General features: G+C 41.1%; 2 protein-coding genes across 7 annotated transcripts; one reads left to right on the top strand and one right to left on the bottom strand.

The window, feature by feature from the left end:
* Window positions 1-1,229: 1,229 nt before the first annotated feature.
* Window positions 1,230-12,246, bottom strand: psmd11b (proteasome 26S subunit, non-ATPase 11b). 3 transcript variants are annotated; one of them, XM_030755713.1, is made up of 14 exons: window positions 12,100-12,246; window positions 10,821-10,922; window positions 9,804-10,000; window positions 7,203-7,260; window positions 6,752-6,946; window positions 5,559-5,703; window positions 5,077-5,137; window positions 4,632-4,694; window positions 4,258-4,383; window positions 1,851-1,886; window positions 1,701-1,752; window positions 1,471-1,613; window positions 1,371-1,398; window positions 1,230-1,281 (listed from the first exon to the last, which is right to left on the bottom strand). In XM_030755713.1, exons 1-12 carry the CDS (start codon window positions 12,188-12,190, stop codon window positions 1,471-1,473), a joined length of 1,269 nt encoding a protein of 422 aa, XP_030611573.1. In that variant the 5' UTR covers window positions 12,191-12,246; the 3' UTR covers window positions 1,230-1,281; window positions 1,371-1,398. The 3 variants fall into 3 exon arrangements, with proteins under 3 accessions (XP_030611573.1, XP_030611571.1, XP_030611572.1); XM_030755711.1 differs by having other exon boundaries at window positions 1,231-1,398; XM_030755712.1 differs by having other exon boundaries at window positions 1,231-1,393.
* Window positions 12,247-15,184: 2,938 nt separating this feature from the next.
* cdk5r1b (cyclin dependent kinase 5, regulatory subunit 1b (p35)) lies at window positions 15,185-20,823 on the top strand. 4 transcript variants are annotated; one of them, XM_030755281.1, is made up of 4 exons: window positions 15,185-15,450; window positions 16,661-17,338; window positions 17,432-17,818; window positions 18,397-18,535. In XM_030755281.1, the coding sequence occupies exons 2-4, from the start codon at window positions 16,914-16,916 to the stop codon at window positions 18,416-18,418; spliced, it is 834 nt and encodes a 277-aa protein (XP_030611141.1). In that variant the 5' UTR covers window positions 15,185-15,450; window positions 16,661-16,913; the 3' UTR covers window positions 18,419-18,535. The 4 variants fall into 4 exon arrangements, with proteins under 4 accessions (XP_030611141.1, XP_030611139.1, XP_030611138.1 ...); XM_030755279.1 differs by having other exon boundaries at window positions 15,191-15,450; window positions 16,661-17,818; window positions 18,397-20,823; XM_030755278.1 differs by having other exon boundaries at window positions 15,191-15,450; window positions 16,658-17,818.

Here is a 20,823-nt window from a genome sequence, read left to right as displayed (position 1 = left end):
TGCTGATTCAACGGGATAAAATTACTCTTTATGGAACAAAAAAAAAAATCAATCAAAGCTGTTAGAAAAATGATTTAATGCCCTTTGATGTAAAGTTATTACTGACAGAGCAGCACAAAGGTGTGTTCTGGTTCTTACGGGGGGAACATCTGCATTTTGTGGATTTTTTTTCTTCTTTCAAAAAAAAAAAAAAACATATTTAACATATTTCCTAATGTATACATTATCTGGGATACGCTACCATCATTAAATGCATGTCAGAGTTTTGCAACATGAAACACCAGCCTACAAACCACCTCATGCAGCTTAGTGGTCGAGAAACTAGTTCAATCAGCCCAAATTATCACCGACTTTTTTCTTTTTCCAAGAGACAAGACAAAATCCTTAAAATACAAAATATTTATTTTTGAAAATGTCTTTATAAGAGAAAAACAAAAATCAAAAAAAGAAAATAAAACAAATCAAAACCATACAAATTGTTTGGTTGCTAGCATACCACACTAGTGCTAGGAACTAACAATGGGGAGTTGTTCACTCAGGTTAACTCAGACGCTCAGAGGCGATGAATACATCTTCACCTCCACCCCGCGATCTCATATTGCACCCAAACACTGAGGCAAACAGAAGCGCCGGAAACGTGGCACTAGTGGTGAAATGGCATCCTGTCTGTTCTAGAAACTTATTATAGCAGGAGGGGCAGACACGTGGCAACCATCTGATTTCCTTAAAAAAATAAAACAAAAACACGAAAACCAAAGAAAGTGAGTTTAATACATATTTGAAATACAGTGGGGACTAACTGTTGGCATTGATATGGCGAGGAGGGGGAAAAACAAGAGCTAGAGGGAGCTCTTGGGCTAAAAATCAACATCCCAGGGAGCATCCCGACATTCCAAAAAACTGAACAGTGTGCTTCTGAAAGATATGGAGGAGGAGGAGGAGGAGAAAGCCTCGCAGAGCCCGAGGCCACAGAGGTCAAAGTTGCACCTTTGAGGTTGCAGTGGAGTCAGCTTTAAGGCTTGGCAGGCCGAACCTTACAGCAGATATAAACATATATATATTTTTAAACCTTTTCATCTATTTTTTTTATTATTGTGGTTGTACAATATTCCCTGATGGCCTGATTTGGCCGCTGAGTGTTATACAGAATCCTGAAGAGATACAAAATTAAAAAGAAAAAAAAACAAAAAAAAAAAAAAAAAACAAAAAAAAATAAAACAAGAGGAGAAATGATGAAATTGTCCGTTGATGAGGGGTGAGGGGGGGTTTGATGGGGGAATCCTGTTTTGTTGCAGTTTGTGGGACTTCTTGTTGCTCTCCCTTGTCCCCGTCTGAAAATGTCGCACACGCTGGTCAAACACACACAGTTCCTCCATCTCACTGCTGCAGCAATCTGCTCTGAAAGAACAGGAAAACATTCAGAAGAGAGAAGAGAGCGCACAGCACCGAATCCTCTGCAGCTTCACTCACCTATGTCAGCTTCTTGGCTTTGTTGTAAAGCGAATCCACGACTTTGCTCATGTTCTGAATCGTTTCCAATGCTGCTTCGTATGTTTTGTCCACCGGGGGTTCTTCAAAGATGATCAAAACACCCTCGCCTTGGTCGAGGATTCCTAGAGCAGTGGCAGAAAAATGTACTGCAGCACACCGTCGGGCACAGCCTCGCAAAATTACTCATTTTTATACACAAAGACAATTACCGTGAAACTTTTTGTCCAGAATCATCTGTGATAATTTCCTCTCAACATCACCCTGTAAAAGATAAAGATGAGGAAATAACAAAAGCAGTGTGAGAGACAGAAGACTGAACGGTAACTTTAAAAAAAGAACCTAAATGCAGCAATCCTTACCTTCGATAGTTTGATCAGACCTGATATGTGTTCTATCTGAAAACAGAAGGACAGACAAACTAAACACAGGTCCTAATTATTCATTTCTTTGTTGCATTGATGGAAAACAAATGACAATAATAATCTCAGTCCAATATCCAAGTATTACCTATCCACGGGTGACAGACGGCTACTTCCGCTGTACGGTTTTTATACTTCCGGTTACACAAAGTCAGAGCCAGAGTTAATGACAAAATTCGGTTACTTTGTGCTGTAACGGGCGGCTTCATTAGTTTGAACATGAGCTCAGGTTCAACTTGTGCTGTTGTCGGTTGTCACTACATCAGTCTGTACATTTTTTCAAATTATTTTATTCTGTAAATTTGTTTTCACATCCTATTATTGTATTTTTCCTTATGTTTTAAGTTTTCCTTTAATGTACAGCCTCTTATTTTTTTATGTTATTTTATTTATAGTGTGACACTACAGTATACAGCCTACACAAAGCTTTAACAATGCCTGCCTTCATGTAAACACGTAGCAGTTAGCAGGATGACAGCTGCGTGTCTCCCCGATCACAGCCTTCAGCCAGTCCAGTGTTTCTGTTTCAGTGATCTGAACACTCTGATATCCAGATCAGTGATTTACCTTCCACAGAATAGCTGCAGCATCACTACATGATTTCCCTAATCAGTGATACAGGAACAGCTGACTGTCTCCACCACTGCACTTTCCCTTAGCATGACCCATGCTAAGCGCTTAGCTTGGCCGATGCTCTGGCTCTACAGCTGCTTTAAGGAAAACAACATCGCCTTGTTTGCTACGCATTACTTTATTGATTTTATTGCTTTGAAGGTAATCTGGTGCTCTTATAATTACGTGATTCCTCGCCATCAACACTATGCGTGGGAGCATCACCACCTGGATGGGAAACTGCACCAAGCAGGACTTCATGGCCCTAAAAAGGGTGGTTCGTTCAGCTGAACGGACCATCAGAACCACCCTCCCCAACCTGCAGGACATTTACACCAAGCAGTGCAGGCTGAGGGCCATGAAGATCCTAAAACAGCCCAGCCACCCCGGACACTCTCTCTTCTCCCTGCTCCCATCAGGCCGGCGTTACCGCTGCCTGAGGGCTAAGACTGAAAGGTTGAAGAAGAGTTTTTACCCACAAGCCATCCATCTGCTCAACTCTGAGCCCTAACTGGACCATTATTGCACAATGTAAATATTATAATTTAAAAAGTGTGTATAGTGTATAGTATATAGAGTATAGTGTATAGTGTGAATTACTTTTTTTTAATTTTTATTCTTCTTATTTATATGTGTGTGTATATAAGGTTGCAGGTACAAAATACATTTCACTGTGCATTGTACTGTGTATAACTGTGCATGTGACAAATAAACACTATCTTATCTTATCTTATCTATGAAATTTACACGTTGCAGTCACGCAGAGCTCATAGGTTTGGGAGCGGTATGCAGCGTAAACACAATATAATGAGTGTGTTATACATTTGTGAAACCAAATGTAAATGTATCTACCTTGCTCATTATGCTAATATTTTGCCAGTGTGGGCGTGTGAAATTTTTTCTCATTTTTTATAGCTCTGATAATGCACGCATAGACAGAATCGACTGTGAAATCTTTATCGCCTCCTGAGTTTCAGTAAAAGTACCCACTGTTGAAGCTTTATTAGATCCAACTCCAACATGACCAGCTCAGTTTCACTTGTGATCATGAATCAATGCAGACACACTAACGCACAAGCACCGGACTGTACTGCAGGCACTGGATTTAACATTTTAAAACTTCTTTTAAAGCTCCTCTTTTAATTTGATACTTGTTTAGGAAAATCATTAAAAAAATAAAACTGATAACTTTAAGGAGGTAGCGTTAACGAGGTATAGACTTGTGGCATCTTTGAGGTATATAGAGGGCACTGTTTTCCCTCCAGGATCACCTGATATGGCTTCAGGAGATAAGATGATGCATCTAAAACATTCATGCTGCTGCTACACAGTGACTCAAGAGACGCCAGAATCTCCCAAAGGTTTAACCAAATGAAAACTATTAAACTAAGCAGCAGAGGACGGGGGAGCATTACTGCTTATGAAATCAAGCTTTCAGGTCAAAAGACACCTTAAAATCCCATAAGATTTTAAGGCATATCATTAATTAAAAAAAGCAGAGCAGAATTTTATTTCCTCATGAATAGCTGTCTTAAAATTTCACGGCTGCTACTGTAAGAAAATCATATTGTGTTACCACATATTGTGGTAACAGCTGCAATCACAGTGATCAAGGATTTTTTCTTTAAAGTTACAAATATAACTTTATGATTCAACAAAAAGTAAAGTTTTAGGAGCTCTTGGTTAAAGTTTGAACTGTGCTTCCCGTGTAAAAATGAGCGTAGCGTGTCCTCACCTGCACTCTGGAAAATGGTTCGATGACTCGGATGAGGTTTTGTTCCAGCAGGCTGTCGTACAGCTTGGCCAGGTGAGTGTTGATGATCGGATCGTCCCTCAGTTCTGCTCTGTACTCTGTGAGGGCCTGGAACACGCAAGACTTTGACTTAAGAAAACTTGGAGGAGGCGGCTTACTGCAAATAAACTGAGTGGCGAGTTTTAATCATTCAAAACGAAACTCAAGAAGCTAAAGTTTGTTTCTGGGTGTGCCGCGTGTCGCCCTCAGCTGATAAAAATGGCAGCCAGTAATGAAAAAATGAGACCAAAAATGACTAAATGTATTTTTCCTAACCTTTTTGAAAAGAGATTTGTTAAGTTTAAAAGGATTCTTACCTTTTCAAAGTCTGCTAATGATCTGTTCTTGCTGGCCTGGGCTACACATTTCAATGCATCTGTCTACAAAGAGGAAGAAAACAAAAATATCAATACTGCGTTTACAAAGCCAGGAAAAGAATCAGTGAAATCTACACGAAGCTGAGAAATATCTGCTCGTTACAGTGAAGGTCGTTTTCTTTTACAGACACATTAAACTTAACTTCAAATATTTATCAAGAATTTGATTTAAATTGTGCAGCACACACAAACAGTCAGCGCTTCACTTAATTATATGGATTCAGCACGACAGGTGGCAGCCTATATTGCGCAAACCGCTCTTTTAACCCCTTCAAGGGGTGGTTCGTATCATCTTTGATTCATTCTTAGTCATACTCTTAGTGTTTGGAAGGAAATTCTAGTGACGCATGGCTCAATCTGCAGGTATAAAATAGCTGTTACTCGCCTGTCGGCCAGCGTATCTGAGGGCCAGTTTACCGCTGATCAGGGCTTGCACCTCCTCGGGCCTGAAAGAGAAAAGCAGCAAACACGTCAGGATTCCTACAGCTAAAGACAAGTTACATTTAAGCCTTTTTAATGTCAGCAAGAATTTAATTGAAGGCCAAACCAACCAAAACTTAAGTGCCTGCGTGTTTCATTCGAGGCTCACGTTAAAACAAACGTGTCCTTGTCCAACATTCATAAGTAATTTAGACTATGTGAAGTCAAACTTGTGTGCCAAGTTTAAAGCACTTTCTGCACAAATACACTGACTTGCTGCACTTGGCTGAAAAGCTACGTTTCATCTAACTTTAAGACTGAGACTGATTTAAGACATGAGGCCGATTAAGATCGCATTTCTAACATGATGAATTTTATGCCTTTTAAAGGCTTTCAAGTCCTGCTCCTGTATTTTTGAATATAGTGTAAGAGTAAAGCACTACTCACAAGTTGAGTACAATTTTGCACAGAAGCATGTATTTGAGTGCTGTGATGGCTCTGGGGCTGTCGATAGAGTCGTAACCCTCGAAGGCCTCAAAGAAGTACGAGTAGGCCGTCTTCCAGTCCTTCTCCTCTGCTGCGTGGATGATCCCTGCGCCACAGACGACACAGCATGACAAAAACCACAACAGTAACGTTTAAATGTGAAGTTTCAACAAAAACTTGCTCATAGAAGTACAAAAATAACAACCATGATGGGTCATTTTTTTCATGTTATATTGTGTTGGGCAGCTGAGGCTCAGAATTTAAACAGCCATCCTGTAATCAGGAGGTTAACGATTTGATGCCAAGCTCCTCAAATCTGTACGTCGCACTGCAGGCGAGCCCCAGAAACGGTCCCTGATGTATTACCAGTCTGTACATGACTGTAGAAGAACTGCATGAATGCAGCTTATGGTGTAAATCGCTTCGAGCAGCTGATAAGACTAGAAAAGCTCTACTGTATTAATCCACTCCATCCACCGTTCACAGCCATCAACAAAGATGACAAGATCGTGCCTCCGGGCTCTTCTTCCTTCACTATCAGCAAACACAAACTGTGGTTTTGAAATACTCATAACTGTAACATTAGAGGCACCGGAGCTCATTTCAAATCTGACTTTTTCAAGCACTTGTCAGGAAAAAGACCTGCTCCATGGATAGTTGGATGTTATTATTAAAAAGTAATTAATACAGGTAAAACTTCTTGATGGTGCAGCAATGTCTACATAACCACAAATATGTTATTACCACTATACCATCATTCAGCTTCACAAGAGAGAAATCAGAGTTGTTTTTTAAGTAAAGCTGAAACAGAGGAAAAGGACAACACATATCCACATTATGCAATCAAAATGACAAAAGGTTCTCTGAACTGATAACAGTTCATTTTTACTGGACACTTAAAATATGTGAAACCTGTACAGTTATCTTCTGCACCTGAATGATGAACACAGCACTAATGAGCTGTTCTATGCATTTGCTTTTGCTTTAATAACTGTTTGAGACCCATGTGAGAAATATTCATCATCCTCTGAATAGTAATCAGCTGGTCAAGTATGATTCTGACCATTTGAATCCACAGCAGGATAAACATGTGTTAATGCACACAGACAGGAACTGGACTGCTTTAGTTCAGGTAAAACAGGTAGAACTCTTACCTGACTGCATGTCCAGAGCTGCCTGGAGCTTTGGAGGACAGTAAATGGCGTTGGCGGTGGTTCTGGCTGAAGTGAGGGCGGCGCGGGCCTTGGGCAGGTTACTGAGGGCGTGGTACGTCTTACTTTCAAGCAGCTGCACCTCCACCAGAAGAGCTTTGTCATCCATCTTTTTAAGCTCCTGGAGCAACTGGGATCCTGCGGGTAAGCGGGAAATTTTGCATTAATGTCATGCATACCAACTGTTGTTAAAACTCTTCAACACTATGTAGTTGCTTGGCGGTGAATGCGCAATTACAGTGCTGATATATGGTGTTCAATTTCCTCCCATAACCCCTTGTTTATGAGGCACTTGAGCCAAACATTAACTTTTTAAACTTAGCACTACAAGAATGAAAACTAGACAGACATTACCATTCACCCCCCCCAAAAAAGAGTGTGTGTATGCACTCACCAAGAGCCAAGGCCTCCTGGTATCTTTTGGTGTCAAAATAGAGCGAGATCAGTCGTGCCTGAAAGAACATGGAGCTGTTAGACAAGCAGAACACTGACAGCAATTACAAGAAACTAATGCCACAAATCTTAGCCTTTAGTTATTCTGTCAGATTAATCTTAATTTAATAACATTCTGATGATGAAAAAAAATCTGGCTGCAAATGGTGCCAGCAAATCTACTGCAAATCCTTCAGCTGTATCCTTTTCACTGGTTTACATGAATCATAGCTTCTCAAAATATTCCATAGCAATCAAGACTGAAGTGTTTGATTAAACCCGAGCAAATTATGTAATAAAGAGATCATTAAATGTAAATGTGTACTGCTGGGTTTTCCTAGCCAAAATGAGCCTCTGGGGAGGTGACTACTCATGTAAATATGATTGGTCCACACACAGTTACATCAGTGAGCCTGTGTTACCTAACAGAAGTCGATGCTTTTCTTTTTCTGGCATTTCTGGACATTCAATCAATAAACGTGTAGTTTATGCTTGAGCAAATCCAATCTTGCTTTAATACTTTTACATATTTTTATTTGAGCCCTTTGGGTTAAAGCTGCTTTGGTGGGTGCCAAAACTACCTGTATGCAGTAAAAATCAGTTACTGCTACTCAAGCTACTGATAAAAATAGGAAGAGGTTGATACATTTCACAGAGAAATTACAGACTTTATTAATTTCCAGGATTACGTTCAGCAGAAAGTAGCAGAGAAAAGTAGAACCAGTAGTTCTGAGATGTTTATGGGTAATAACTGTTCCAGTATGTTGATGCTGTATCATCTGTGAGTCTCGAAGAATGTTTTCACTTAAGCTACAAAATTACTCTAGACAGCCTCTGTTTTCAGTACTAATTGCAGGAGAACTTCTCTCTAAATCTGAGCTGATGGAGTACACATAGTACTTGTTAACACTGCAGACTTTTTTAAAATCACTGTATTTTTATTGCTGTGAAGCTTTCACACAAACACCCTGCAGCATTTTCAAAACACGGTTTTCATCCACACCTTAGTGCCAGTTAAAAACCTTGTTGATCCTGTATTCTGTAATTCAGCCAGAAGCTCCACATATTCCCGGCTCTAAGTGTGAAGCTGCTGGCACTCAGTTTGGATGCAGCGGCAGGCTGACGTCATTGTTGATGACTGTAAGAAGTGAAGGCATCAGCAACTCTTCTTGCGACTCTCCTCAGGCAAATTGAAAGAATGAATACGTTTCCTTCCACAGTGTCGGTGTTGCACAACCCAACGCTCCATCACTATCCGTCTGAAATCACAGCGTCTCCCACTCCATGAGTCAGAACGCGTTAAATTTGATCTCTCCCACAGCTGCTATTTATGTGTGGGGATATCATATTTTTTGTTTTCACTATCATTACTCATAAACTGTGTTATATGTCAGCGCTAAGTGGGGTCGGGTGGGAGGACAAATACATCGGCTGGCAATATTTCTGAAAAATTAAATAGCCATCTTTATACTCTGCTCCTATCAGAATGGCACAGTTTGTGTACTGCAATTTGTTGTCACTATTCTGGCAGTCTTTACTATCAAGCCTCTACCCAAATATATCTCAGGCATTTAATCCAGTTATTTCTTCCTCTTTCTTTTATAAAGTAGAAAGGCCGCATCTGGTAGAAAGGCGATGGGGGTTGGGAAAAAGACTTTATAGCAGCGTTTTAACACTCTTCTCATCTTATATGTGCTGTGGATATTTGATTTATGGGGAGAAAACCCAAAATGAAATTGGTTTCAAAGTCGAACGCAACAGCAGCGGTGTTGGAGCACTTCGGATTTAAACCAAATGACCGAGGCGAACCGCTGAACCTTTGCAAGCCGGTATGTCTCATTTGTCATAAAACGGTAGCAAAGCACAGTCATCCAAAGCAGTTTTCCCAGCTGGGAAAAAAAAAACTACAACCGGTGGGCCGTCTCCATCTTCAAGTTCCCAACAGTCCACCATCACTGGAGCATTTAATTGACAGACAGTGTACAAAGAGGATAGTGCAAAATGGTGCGCGCTCACAGACAGCGTAGTTCACTTAATCGTTAGAGATGCTGCCCTTTAATATTGTTAAAATGCCGGCATTGTGTTAGTTTGCACTTTTTGTTTATAAAACTGTCAGTTTTGCCCATCTTCTCTATTTAAAACTAATGATTATTATTTTTTGAAGGGCAATTTAGTTTACAGACTTAATAATCCATACTGTTTTGGTTGAATGTAGTGTTTGTTTTTTTTTTTGTTGTGTTTAGTTTTTATTCAAGTGCATTTTTTGTTAACGGAGATTGAGAGTCCGTTTTATTTTTGTTTTTATTTTTGTTTATTTGTGTTCCAGCTCCAGTGTTAAGTGTTCTTTTGAAATTAAAGTTTTTTGATCTTTGAGAGGATGTACCAGTCATTATCATTACTAGTTTAAAACGGTCTCCAAACAATGTTATCGTTTATCGCAATAATTTCGGAGACAATTAATCGGCCAGCAAAATTTGTTATCGTGACAGGCTTATACATATGTTTGCACATTTTAGGTTTTTCCTAAATAGCACCCACAAGCCTATGATAGATGTCTTTTTACCTCCAGGGCCTGTCGTAGGAAAGTCCTCTTCTCAGCTTTAGCCCACTCAATGCATTCAAGACACAGCTCGACCTCCTGCCCCGTTGCTGCCTCCATGTCAAGGAAGAGATCTAACAGAGAGCGGACGAGCCGAGCAGCCTTGGCCTTACTGATGGACATAAGGAAAGGCCTCACAAATTTCAGGAGTCCCCCAAGTTCTGAAGACAAAAAAAAAAAAAAAAACTTTAAGAGTGAAGCACTTATTTGACAACATCTCTCAGTCTAAGCAGTACTCTGTAACAGAACGCAGGTTTGGTGAAAACTCCTGAGTTTGCCAAACCTGAAATGAAGGAAACTGAGTTTTTTGTTGCAGAAAGACGGTCAACTTAAACAGATTGTGAACCTGTCCTGCTCACTGGCAGGTTTCCTCTCTGATCAGTTACCTCCTGCTGCACCTGAAGCAGGTGTTGCTTTAAGAGCTCACATCAGAGCACAATGATCTGCAGAAGTTTACATCTCTACAAATACTGAAATCACAGTGACATGTTCCTACTAGATTTAAGAATTATCTGTTTGAGACATGTTTTTATATTCAGTTGCTGTAACTTGCATTCCAACTATGGATGTGCTCGGCTAGTCAATTATACGACTACTCGTCACTATTGTCAGCAGTCGGTACCAGCGGTACTAGTCAGTTAGCCTAATTGTAAAGACTTTAATTGATGCCCAGCGCTGAAAATCATTGTCCTAAATGTTATGCAGCCATCTGCTGCCAGATAGAGCTGCAGCCCTGACACTGTTATAGAAAAATGCCATAACTCTGTTAATCTTGGCCTGATTTTATTAGGTCTAATATTGTTAGTTATGTTTGAAGTTTTACAGTGTGACCTTAAGCCCACTTTCTGAGAAATCTCTGTGCATTTCTGGTTACATCCCCAAAGTGTGTACAAAGGCAAAGAAGTGGGGAAAAAAACAAAAAACTAGAGGGACAAATGTGTTTGCACCAAAAAAAGTACACACTGAATGACTAAACATTACCTGCAGCTTGTCCTGTCTTTGCCAGCAGTGTGCCCAGCTCCAGGATGCTTTGTTCTTTAACCCTGACAGCTTCCTCATCATTCTCTTGAACATCTCTTCTCACTGATAAAGAAGGACAAGTTTGCATCAGAGAAAATATTCCATTAAATTACTAAGCAGTCAGCAAATTCACAAGAAAAACAGTGACCGAACATTTATTATTATTATACGGAGTGTTGGAAACCGGGATTACACAGCCCTATCTTGTGATTTTTCATGTCACATAATCAGTTTTGAAAACAGTATCTCCATGTTATCTTTAAAATATTCACTAAATACGCACACTGTACTGCAATAAAAAACAAAACAAAACCCAGTTTTTAAAATAATTTTATTACAATCATGATCATTTTTATTTTGCCTTGGCTACAACACTGGAAGTGCCAAAGTTGTTGAAAGCCAAAACTAATACAGCTTAAGCAGCAGGTCAGGATGCTGTTGTCAAAGTGATCATCTTGTCCAACCTGATGCCCAAAATCAGCAGTACATATGGAAGAGCAGCTCACTGTGGCATTTTAGAGGCTGGAAACAGTCAATATGTGGCTTAATAACTGAGACATAACTTATGCCCCTATGAAGCTTTTTGGGGGGGGATTAAGCAATCGCTCATTTTAAGACTGATGACAGATACACAGATGCGAAGAACATACGTTCTTCAGAGGTAAACAAGAGAAAAAGACAACTTGCCAGCTAATAGGCTGCTGTGACAAGGCAGATTGGAGACAACGATGCCTGTTGTGGGAAATGTAAGAAGTCGTGTGCTTACCGTAAGCAATTTAGTTATTTATAAATACCCAGGGTGATAATGAAACAGGCCGTGGGTCCTCTAGCTCTCCAAAGAAGCAGCTTTTTACTGTGCTGGGAAGCTGGATGACAAGCTTTGGATAACAGGCTAATGACGTTAGCCTCAACACTAGCATGACAGTCTTCAGTTGCGCTAATGGGAACAGTGATCACTGACACAGCATCTACACACAGTGGAAATCATAACAACCCTGACAACCAACAACTAACATATTTCATGCCCAGGCCTGGAGTTAGCAACGATGCTAACGAGCTAACAGCCACCAGCTAGCAGTTCCCGTTAGCCGCCGTGCAACAGTGAGTCAGCACCGCCGGCTCCTGCTATTCAAAGCCACTAGCCAGTATGCTAACCCCGCCGCCTGACACTGATGAGAAAACGCTAATTACAGTAGTCAGTGGGGTAGTATTTATCTCAAATCAGCAGCCTAACACTCACCTATTGAATGTAGGATGTCGATAGAGGCGTTGCGATCCGTGCTAATGAGAGACTGAGCTCTCTGAAACTCAACCACTGCTGCAGCCGCCATCTTCCTTATTCAAATGCTGCCTGAATGAAAAATACGTGCGGAGACTACGTTACCAAGCGCCTGTGACGCCACCGCACAGCTTGCATGCCGGGATTGAAAGGCATTATGGGAAATATAGCCATACCGACAAGGGGCTCGTCCCAAAAGTTGCAAAATTCCTTTGTTGCAGTAGTTAAAAGTTAAGTTAAACACAAAGTACAATGGATGGATGGATGAAAAAAAGTAATTTGAAATCAAAATAAATACAAACAGGTAAAATAAGAACAATTCTAAATAAAAAATGTTTATTAATAAGTATACAAGCAGAATACAACTTAATTTAAGTTAAATTTGTTTATTACCTGCCATTGCATTGACGTTGCTGTATTCTGATTATTTCTTTCTTTAAAATACATTAACAAATCTGAAATTGAACAATTAGGGCAGTTTGATGTGGATAAATAAAAACTAGATTAGTAAATGTGACATTGTACTAATAGCCTAAAATTCACAAACTGGGGTTCTTTTCTGTGCACCTGACAACTTTGTCCACACAGTAACTGAGAATCTTGGACCCATTTCATCTTTAATTCTCCCAGCTGTGAGAAGTCTGGGTGTTACTAAATGCCCAGCCAAAAGTTGTCTGTCTGCAGAGCATTGTCTGTCTTAAATATAATATGACTTAAATATATCTCTGAATGTTTTTATTCCATCATGCCTTGATTATTGTAATTCATTATTCCTTTATCTGAGTAAATTATCCCTGGATTACTTACAAACAGTCCACAATGCTGCTGCAAGGCTTCTCACCAGGTCCTCTAAAAGGTCCCATGTAACAACAATTTGGTCCTCAAAGCTCAGGGTTCAATTTCAGATTCTGGTGATCCTTTTCAGAGCTTTTCATGGCCAGATGCCTCCATGTGTAACAACTCAACCTCTGAGGTCAGCAGGTCAGTGCTTGTTGGCAGTACCTGGGTCCACATTAGGGACAAAGCGCTATCATGAACGTAATCTATTTAGTGTTTCTTATGGGTTAAAATTGTGCATTTGCATGTACAAATAACTTTCCTGCTAAACCACTGACAGTTAAACTAAAAGAAATATCCCATCAGAAGAACGCCTCTTGGAAATCTGATGAGGTTTTTAACAAGTGTTTTCTCCATAATGCTATAATAATGATAATGGTGATTTTCCAAAACTGACACATAATTATTCTAAAAGCCTACACAGATAATTCAAGTGAGGCTGCTGGGGGACTTCAGCATCTCTTCGTCACTCTACCACATATGATAAAATTTATTGTGTGTTATTAAATTCTGTCGTCTCTCTCACAGTCTGTTCTGTCCTTGTCTTCTAAGGAAAAAACAGATTTTTTTTTTCTCTCTTCCCTTTCCCCTCTCTCCTCAACTGGTCACAGCAGAACACTGCCTCTCCCTGACCCTGGTTATGCCAGAGGTCTTCTGCTAAAAGGGAGTTTTTCTTCCCACTGTTGCCAAGTCCTGCCCATAGGGAATCATTTCATTGTTGGGACTTTCTTTTTCTCCCACACTGTAGGGTCTTTACCTTGTCCTTGAGTCCTTGAGGTGGCTCTTGTTGTGAGTTGGTGCTAAATAAATAAAACTGAACTGAATTATTTGGATACTAACTGTATTTTTCACAGAACATCAAACCCTCTTTCTGGTAAATTACCATAGACGGCATTGAGAGTTTTGCATGATGTCACACTCTAAATAAAGTGTATCTGTTTTAATCTGCTGCATTTAGGTGCTCATCCATTTTTCAATGTCTTTGAGAGATGCATGTGACACACAAAGCCTCAAATCTGCCTAGATTTAAGGATATTATTGCTGTGATCACATCAGTAAAGAGGATTATCTCCACACATGGAGAACAAAAGGTGATCAGCGAGCTCAGGTAGAAATTTATTTAATCTAATAATTTTAACATATTGTACTCCTAGTAAAAAAAATGACAAAGTAGACTAGATGCTATTTGCCACATCCAGACTCATCAAGCTTGGTAAGGGATATAATCATCATATTTGAAAGAGTAATGTTGCACTTGAGACTGTAACTTGCAAAAACATTTTTTTCTGTTTTTCTGTAACCAAATTATATTTGTCATGGTGTGATTGGTGATCATCCAGTGAAACTGTTGAGTTTCAGGTTGTTTTTCTGTATCTATATAGTCACAGTACAACGGGATACCATAAATTTAGATTATAAGTGTCTTGTTTTCATATTTGTGTCTCATAAAAAGTATTTTTATCTTCCCTTTTCTGTCTAACATGCAGTGGAAATTTGGTCTTCATTGAAAAAGACGTTTTAATCTCAGGACTTCTTGGTTGAATAAAGGTGAAATAAAGCATAAAAATTTATTTTAAAAAGAATAACTATATTTCAGTGTAAAGAACTGCAATAAATAAATGAAAATAATCTCCAAGTAGGCTATAAAAAGAAATGTATTACAGCATTAGGCTGTAAACACGTTTTACAGTGAAAGTACTGTGTTACTATATTACAGTAGCTTCTTTCGCCGTGAAGCTGAAATGCAGTTGGGTTTTATTTACTGAAATTTACTGTTAACAGCAAGTTAAAGTTGCAAAACACAAACTCTGAAATATATAACAGTGTATGGAGATTAAAACCTGCCAATCTGTCAGGCCATACGACCGACGTATTTTCACAACAGGCCTGCAAACCCAGGGCTATGCTCACACTATGAGCAGGCGTCTACGCGCTTTGAGATGACTGCTGTTCTTTAGGTTATGCCGGTGCTATATGGTGTTACCAGGAACAACATGCTCTGAGTTCATCGGGTTCAGTTTGCATTAGCACCTGCTGTGTGTGTTTTTGTGTGCGTGTGTGGCTAAAGGCGGAGCGGTTTCCCAGCAGAAACAGCGCCGCGCACAGAGCGCAGAGCGGCGCCCCACCACCGCCTTTGCGTCAACCATCCTCACACAGTCAGTGACACAACACAACATCAGCCCTCGCAGCATCCGCATCTCACGGCCAAGAGGACCAGGAGGAGCACATCTTCATCCAAGCATCCATTCCACAACTGCCTGCCATCGTCTACGCACCGCCGACAGCAGGCGTGTGTTTATCCGCTGCTTGATATATATTTATATTTTTTAACTCAGCTGGGATTATTTTCTTTGTTGCATTTCTATCCTGCGAGATGGTTTCGTGTTTTAATCGCGTCCTATAAGGAAGAACGCACTCGAGACACGGAGCATCACCGTGATATCGCAGTTATTTTCACACTGAGCTGGAAATTTGGTAAGTTTGTTTCGATTTGGGGACATTTTGTTCTGAAAGCGAAGCGAGTGTTTTTTCTTTTTCTTTCTTTTTTTCAGATTTATGGATTAATTATATGTGTAAACAATCCGAAGCTACATCTAATTAGGGAAATATGATTATAAATGGACTGGAAATGGGATGTGAAAATGAAGACAGATAGATACGTCGACGTATTGTTACACTTTAAGGAACAGAGGGGGGGAAAGATGAAGATTTAATTTGTTTCTAAGCCACCGCCTATCACAACCAGCGTTCTGGTTTCGACGCAGACGCTCAGTTTCAGCACCACGGAGAGCAACCGATGTACAGGGCCAATAAATCCTTTAGCGCAGACACATTCACCTCATGTTTTGGTATCTCTCTCGCAACAAATGAATCAGTGATGAGGCTGATAACAACGGTGCTGGAATGAAGGATCGAGCGGCTTGGGTCCTGCGCAAGCGAGTGAAGTCCATCCATCGACTGCTTCCCGTGTTCAAAGGTGCTGCAGTGAGCCGCGTGCAAATCAAAATCATAACATTCCTTCATCTCTTTGTTCATCTGATTCTAATTGGGATAATTTCTGTGACATCGCCCTTGCGCTTCAGCGCGCTGAATGCATCAAACACGACCTTCACCTGTTATTATGGTGTTTACGTTTCGGTCTTCCATTTTAGTGAGAGGGGTGGTGCGTGCTTCGTTCCCATCCGTCGCCACTGACCGTAAAATATAGATCTCACACAATAAAATATCTACCACGTATGTTTCCCATTTCAACCACACATGCGTGATTTTTATTAAGTATCCATTCTTTCATATGCAGATGGATATGAGCTAAAGCGCATTTTCACACTAAAACGTTTACAAGGTGATTATTGCATTGATCATTTGCAGCAACGGGGGGGGGGGGGGGGGGGGGGGGGGTGTCCTATACTGTTTGAAATAATGAGTCTAAGCTATAAGCTGATCCATTCCACCACTTACTGAGACAGATCAATACTGCTAATAAGCCTGATTGTCAGATAAAGCACTCAGGCACACATGCATGGAATCAGTGCAGAACAGATATCTGCGATATTATCTGATATAAACTGAATGTTTAATTATAGGATGGGAAAAATGCTTTTGGTAAAAATTCAGTGATAATTTAAATTTAAGTGATCCTTTACTAATTATGTTTCTGATTATTGATGTTTTCTGCTTCCAGCAGCAGTGGCCATCCTGACACGCAGACTGAGAGCTGAAATACAACAGCCAAGGTGGTTCTAATCCCCTCAGAGAGCTCGTTACAGGACAATCCCCTCTAGCGCTTTAGATGCCCAGCAGCAGCCTGTAGCCCGGGACTCTCAGCTCCCAGAAACATTGAGGCTTTAAGACCCTCAGGACTTCCCCCCCTTCCCAACCTGCAGACCTTCTTCTGAACCAGTGCGGCTAAAGCCCCTGGAAGCCTCCCTGCAGTTACCATGGGAACCGTGCTGTCTTTGTCACCCAGCTACCGAAAGGCGGCCCTCTTTGAAGATGGACCGGCCACTGTGGGCCACTACACAGCCGTCCAGAACAGCAAGAACGCCAAAGACAAGAACCTGAAGCGCCACTCGCTCATCAACGTACTCCCTTGGAAGCGGATCGTAGCAGTGTCAGCCAAGAAGAAAGGTTCCAAGAAGGTGCAGCCCAATGGTACCTACCAGAACAACGTTACCCACCTGAACAATGAGAACCTGAAGAAGTCGCAGTCATGCGCCAACCTGTCCACCTTCACCCAGGATCAGAGCACTCCAGCTCTCACCAAGACCTCCAACAATACAACATCATCTGTCAAGAAGGCCCCCCTGACAAACTCCAATGTGGCCCCTGGCACCCCTAAGAGAGTGATCGTCCAGGCCTCCACCAGCGAGCTGCTGCGCTGCCTCGGTGACTTTCTGTGTCGACGTTGTTACCGGCTGAAACACCTGTCACCCACTGACCCAGTGCTGTGGCTGCGCAGCGTTGACCGCTCCCTGCTGCTCCAGGGCTGGCAGGACCAGGGATTCATCACCCCTGCCAATGTGGTCTTTGTCTACATGCTGTGCCGTGATGTAGTCTCCTCTGAAGTGGCCACGGAGCACGAGCTGCAAGCCGTGCTGCTCACCTGCCTCTACCTGTCTTACTCCTACATGGGAAACGAGATCTCTTACCCACTCAAGCCATTTTTGGTGGAGAGCTCCAAGGAGACCTTCTGGGACCGCTGCCTGTCCATTATCAACCTGATGAGCTCCAAGATGCTGCAGATCAACTCTGACCCGCACTACTTCACTCAAGTGTTTGCCGACCTGAAGAACGAGAGCCAGAAGGAGGAGGAGAGGAGCCGCCTGCTCATCGGCCTGGACCGGTGAGGGGATGCTGGGGGGATGGGGAGGGTGGGGGGAGCAGAGGGGTGCAGGGAGGTGGGGGCACACTCCAGTCTGGGATGTAGAAAAGAATATTTGGGATGCTTATTATTTATTACTGTCCAAACTGCTGAGAAACTAGACTGATTCGGAAGTGTTTGACACTCATACCAACTTTGTATCTTGCAGGAGTGATTGATGGTTGGAGGGTCATGTTTATTTCATATGTTTGCATCGCGTGTTTGAGATCGCAAAGGTCACCAAAAAATGGGGCTTAGGGTTTAAAAAACTATTTTCAATCCAGCTAAGGATGGATTATCAATATACCCAAGAATGAAAGCTCTTTTTTGACAATGATATATAAACAAAGAAATGCCAGACTTGGGTAAATCCTTTGCTAACATGCAGATATACTATATCTATATGAAATACTGAAACTCTTTAAAAAAAGAAAAAAGACCAAAAAATTGTTTTGAAAAGGAAACATACATCTACAGCAATGAATGTGGACAGGACTGAGGCTGCAGCAGTGACCTTCTGACTGTTTGACGATGTGATGTGCACTGCCTACTTACTGCAGGAGGGTGAGGGCCATCGCCTGACTGGCTTTCTTCACGGATGAGCAGGCACCCCCGGCTGAAAAACCTGCCTCTCTGGAATGCCAACACCCATGTCCCCTCCATTAATACAGATACGACCGGACATTTTTCCCTGCGATGCATATCTGGCCATCTAAGGAAAGGACAGCGGGGGCCATCAGTGCTGGATCCATATTTTCGTGGGTTTCTGTTTACGGCTCTACACTGACCGGATGGACAATAAGCACTGCATTGTGGGACTTTTGATAAAAAAAGAAAAAAAGACAACAGCCAGTGGACATGTGGCCAGTCACAAGTGGTCATACTGTGTGTGCTCAGAAAGACCTACTTTATTTTCATCTAGAAAAAAAATAAAGCCAGTTAATGGATGTTTTACTCCGAGGCTTGCACCTGTGGAGGTTATTTATTGCTTTTCTGAAACAAGTTTTCTTTGATTTTTTTTTCTTTCTTTTTTTACTTAGAAATGTAATGTTTTGCATGTGTGCCATGCAATTTTACAGTCTCCAGGAGGGCAGGAGCAGTTCTTCTTCTTTTTACTTGATTTGTAAACCAACTGCATCTGCATTAGAGAATGCTGTGAACAAAGTGACACTAGTTTATTTAGCTATGCTTGCTAAAATAGGCTATTTGTTTACCAGGGAAATTCTTTTTTGTACTTTTCGTCGCTAGGTTGTGTCGCAACCGTTTTGGAATGATGTTTGATTTTGTGCTTCTGATTCAGCATAGAAAATGTTAAAACAGTGCCATATCTTTGATTGAAAACTCCACAAGTCTGAGAAAAGCCGGCGCTGTTTGACCAGCTGTTGAATGAAAGGTGGATTTTCATCATATGCTAATATACAGACACCTAATTTATTGCCATTTATGTATTATTTAGGCACATTTAATGTAAATGAGAGACTGTGATGAGAGACTTTAAGGGAAGGACACGAAGAAGGGGTGAAGGGGGTTGCTGGTAAAGCAGGTTTGCTTATCTTTGGTGGGAATGAAGATTGATCTGGTTTATGCTAATGAATGTTGCAGGGACTTATCAATGGATATCTAATTAAAAAGCCCTTAGATCAAAACCATGTTTGAATCTGACCATCACTGAGGTGGCATCCTCAAGGACACTCTGACACTCACTGAGCTGAAAGTTATGCTCTGAAAACATCTTTATGTCCTGCGACACTGACCTGAATCAGGAGCTAACCCAAACCTGCTGTCCCACATATCAGTAACAGAAAGCACAAACCATTTTTATGCCAGAATAAGTGATTTAAATCACAATGACTCCTTCAGCTCCACTGCAGAAAAGCACAGCTTACCCTTAGGATAATCCATCAGCATCGCCTCTGTGTGACAATGTGAGATGAAAGCAGCCTGCGTAACAATAATCATAATTTTGATCAGAGACTACAAAGATGTGGAATAACCTGAACAGAAAGCACGCAGAATAACTGAGATAGCTCCTCATTTTTCCTAACTTATATTACTAGACAAATGACAGTATTTGCTTTTAGAAGTTTCACAGTTGGTGTCTTTAGAGAAATTGCGCACACTTGTTTTGGTTGCAGTATTCTGAAAATCTGCCCAGAACGCTGGCAGTGCCAACAGAACGCTCTCGTCAGGTTCCCACAGAATGAAAGGCCCCCCCCTCTCGCTGCTGTGTCTGTGTGAATCAAAGGAAATGAGGAGCTCAGGCAGTCACGACCTGTGGCTTTCTCTGCTGTGGATGTGGAGTCACACACTGGCTGAGGAGACAGTTCATTTGGAGGGATTTGCTCTGGCACAATAGGGGGACATGCACTTTGGATGGGCTTCTGCTCTGGCAGAAAAAAGCAGGGCATTTGGGATACAGGGCCTCAAACAGTTACTCCTCCCGAATCTTTTTCTCTCTGTCCACACACCCACTTGAAATGTGCCATGTTTTTTCACTTGCATCATTCAGTAGTTGTTTGAGAAAATACTTTCCAAATCTTATAAAATATGAAAAAAAAAACCTCATGTGATAGTTAACGATTTCTGTCAAGTTCTTTTCTGTATCTTGTTGCGTACTTTGTAGATAAAACAAGGTGATTAAAATCAAAAAAGTCGAAGGCTGCATGTGTGAGCGAATGAATGAACAGACACGTGTGTGTGTGTGTGTGTGTGAGTGTGACAGCATTTTAATTGTACAGAAGAATGTGTGACATGTTGTTTTCCTATGAACGAGGAGCATTCTCCAACCACACTGGTACTAGGACTTGGTTTTCCCTTGATGGGCTGAGGGAGGGGTGTTGATGATATTCAATAAAAAAAACGTTCATTTTTTTCTGAAGAAGACAAAAAACCTGTTGCTGTAATTGAAACATTTTTTGAGTTTGTTTCTGCTTATTTTAATTTATTTTTGTACTGTGATGGAAAAATAAAATGCACTGATCATTCAA

Source organism: Archocentrus centrarchus, chromosome 19 (genome assembly GCF_007364275.1).
Source record: "Archocentrus centrarchus isolate MPI-CPG fArcCen1 chromosome 19, fArcCen1, whole genome shotgun sequence".
Taxonomy (NCBI): Eukaryota; Metazoa; Chordata; class Actinopteri; order Cichliformes; family Cichlidae; genus Archocentrus; species Archocentrus centrarchus.
Note: the sequence above shows the minus strand (reverse complement) of the source record. Positions and strands in the feature narration are given on the sequence as shown.

Bases quoted from the DNA above. Each gene is read 5' to 3' on its own strand.
- cdk5r1b (XM_030755279.1), top strand. From the start codon at position 16,914: ATGGGAACCGTGCTGTCTTTGTCACCCAGCTACCGAAAGGCGGCCCTC. The intron at 17,819-18,396 runs GTGAGGGGATGC...TACTTACTGCAG, and splicing joins CTGCTCATCGGCCTGGACCG to GAGGGTGAGGGCCATCGCCT.
- psmd11b (XM_030755713.1), bottom strand. From the start codon at position 12,190: ATGGCGGCTGCAGCAGTGGTTGAGTTTCAGAGAGCTCAGTCTCTCATT. The intron at 10,001-10,820 runs GTAATGTTTAGT...TTTTGTCTTCAG, and splicing joins AAAGACAGGACAAGCTGCAG to AACTTGGGGGACTCCTGAAA. The intron at 1,614-1,700 runs GTAATTGTCTTT...CCACTGCTCTAG, and splicing joins TCTGGACAAAAAGTTTCACG to GAATCCTCGACCAAGGCGAG.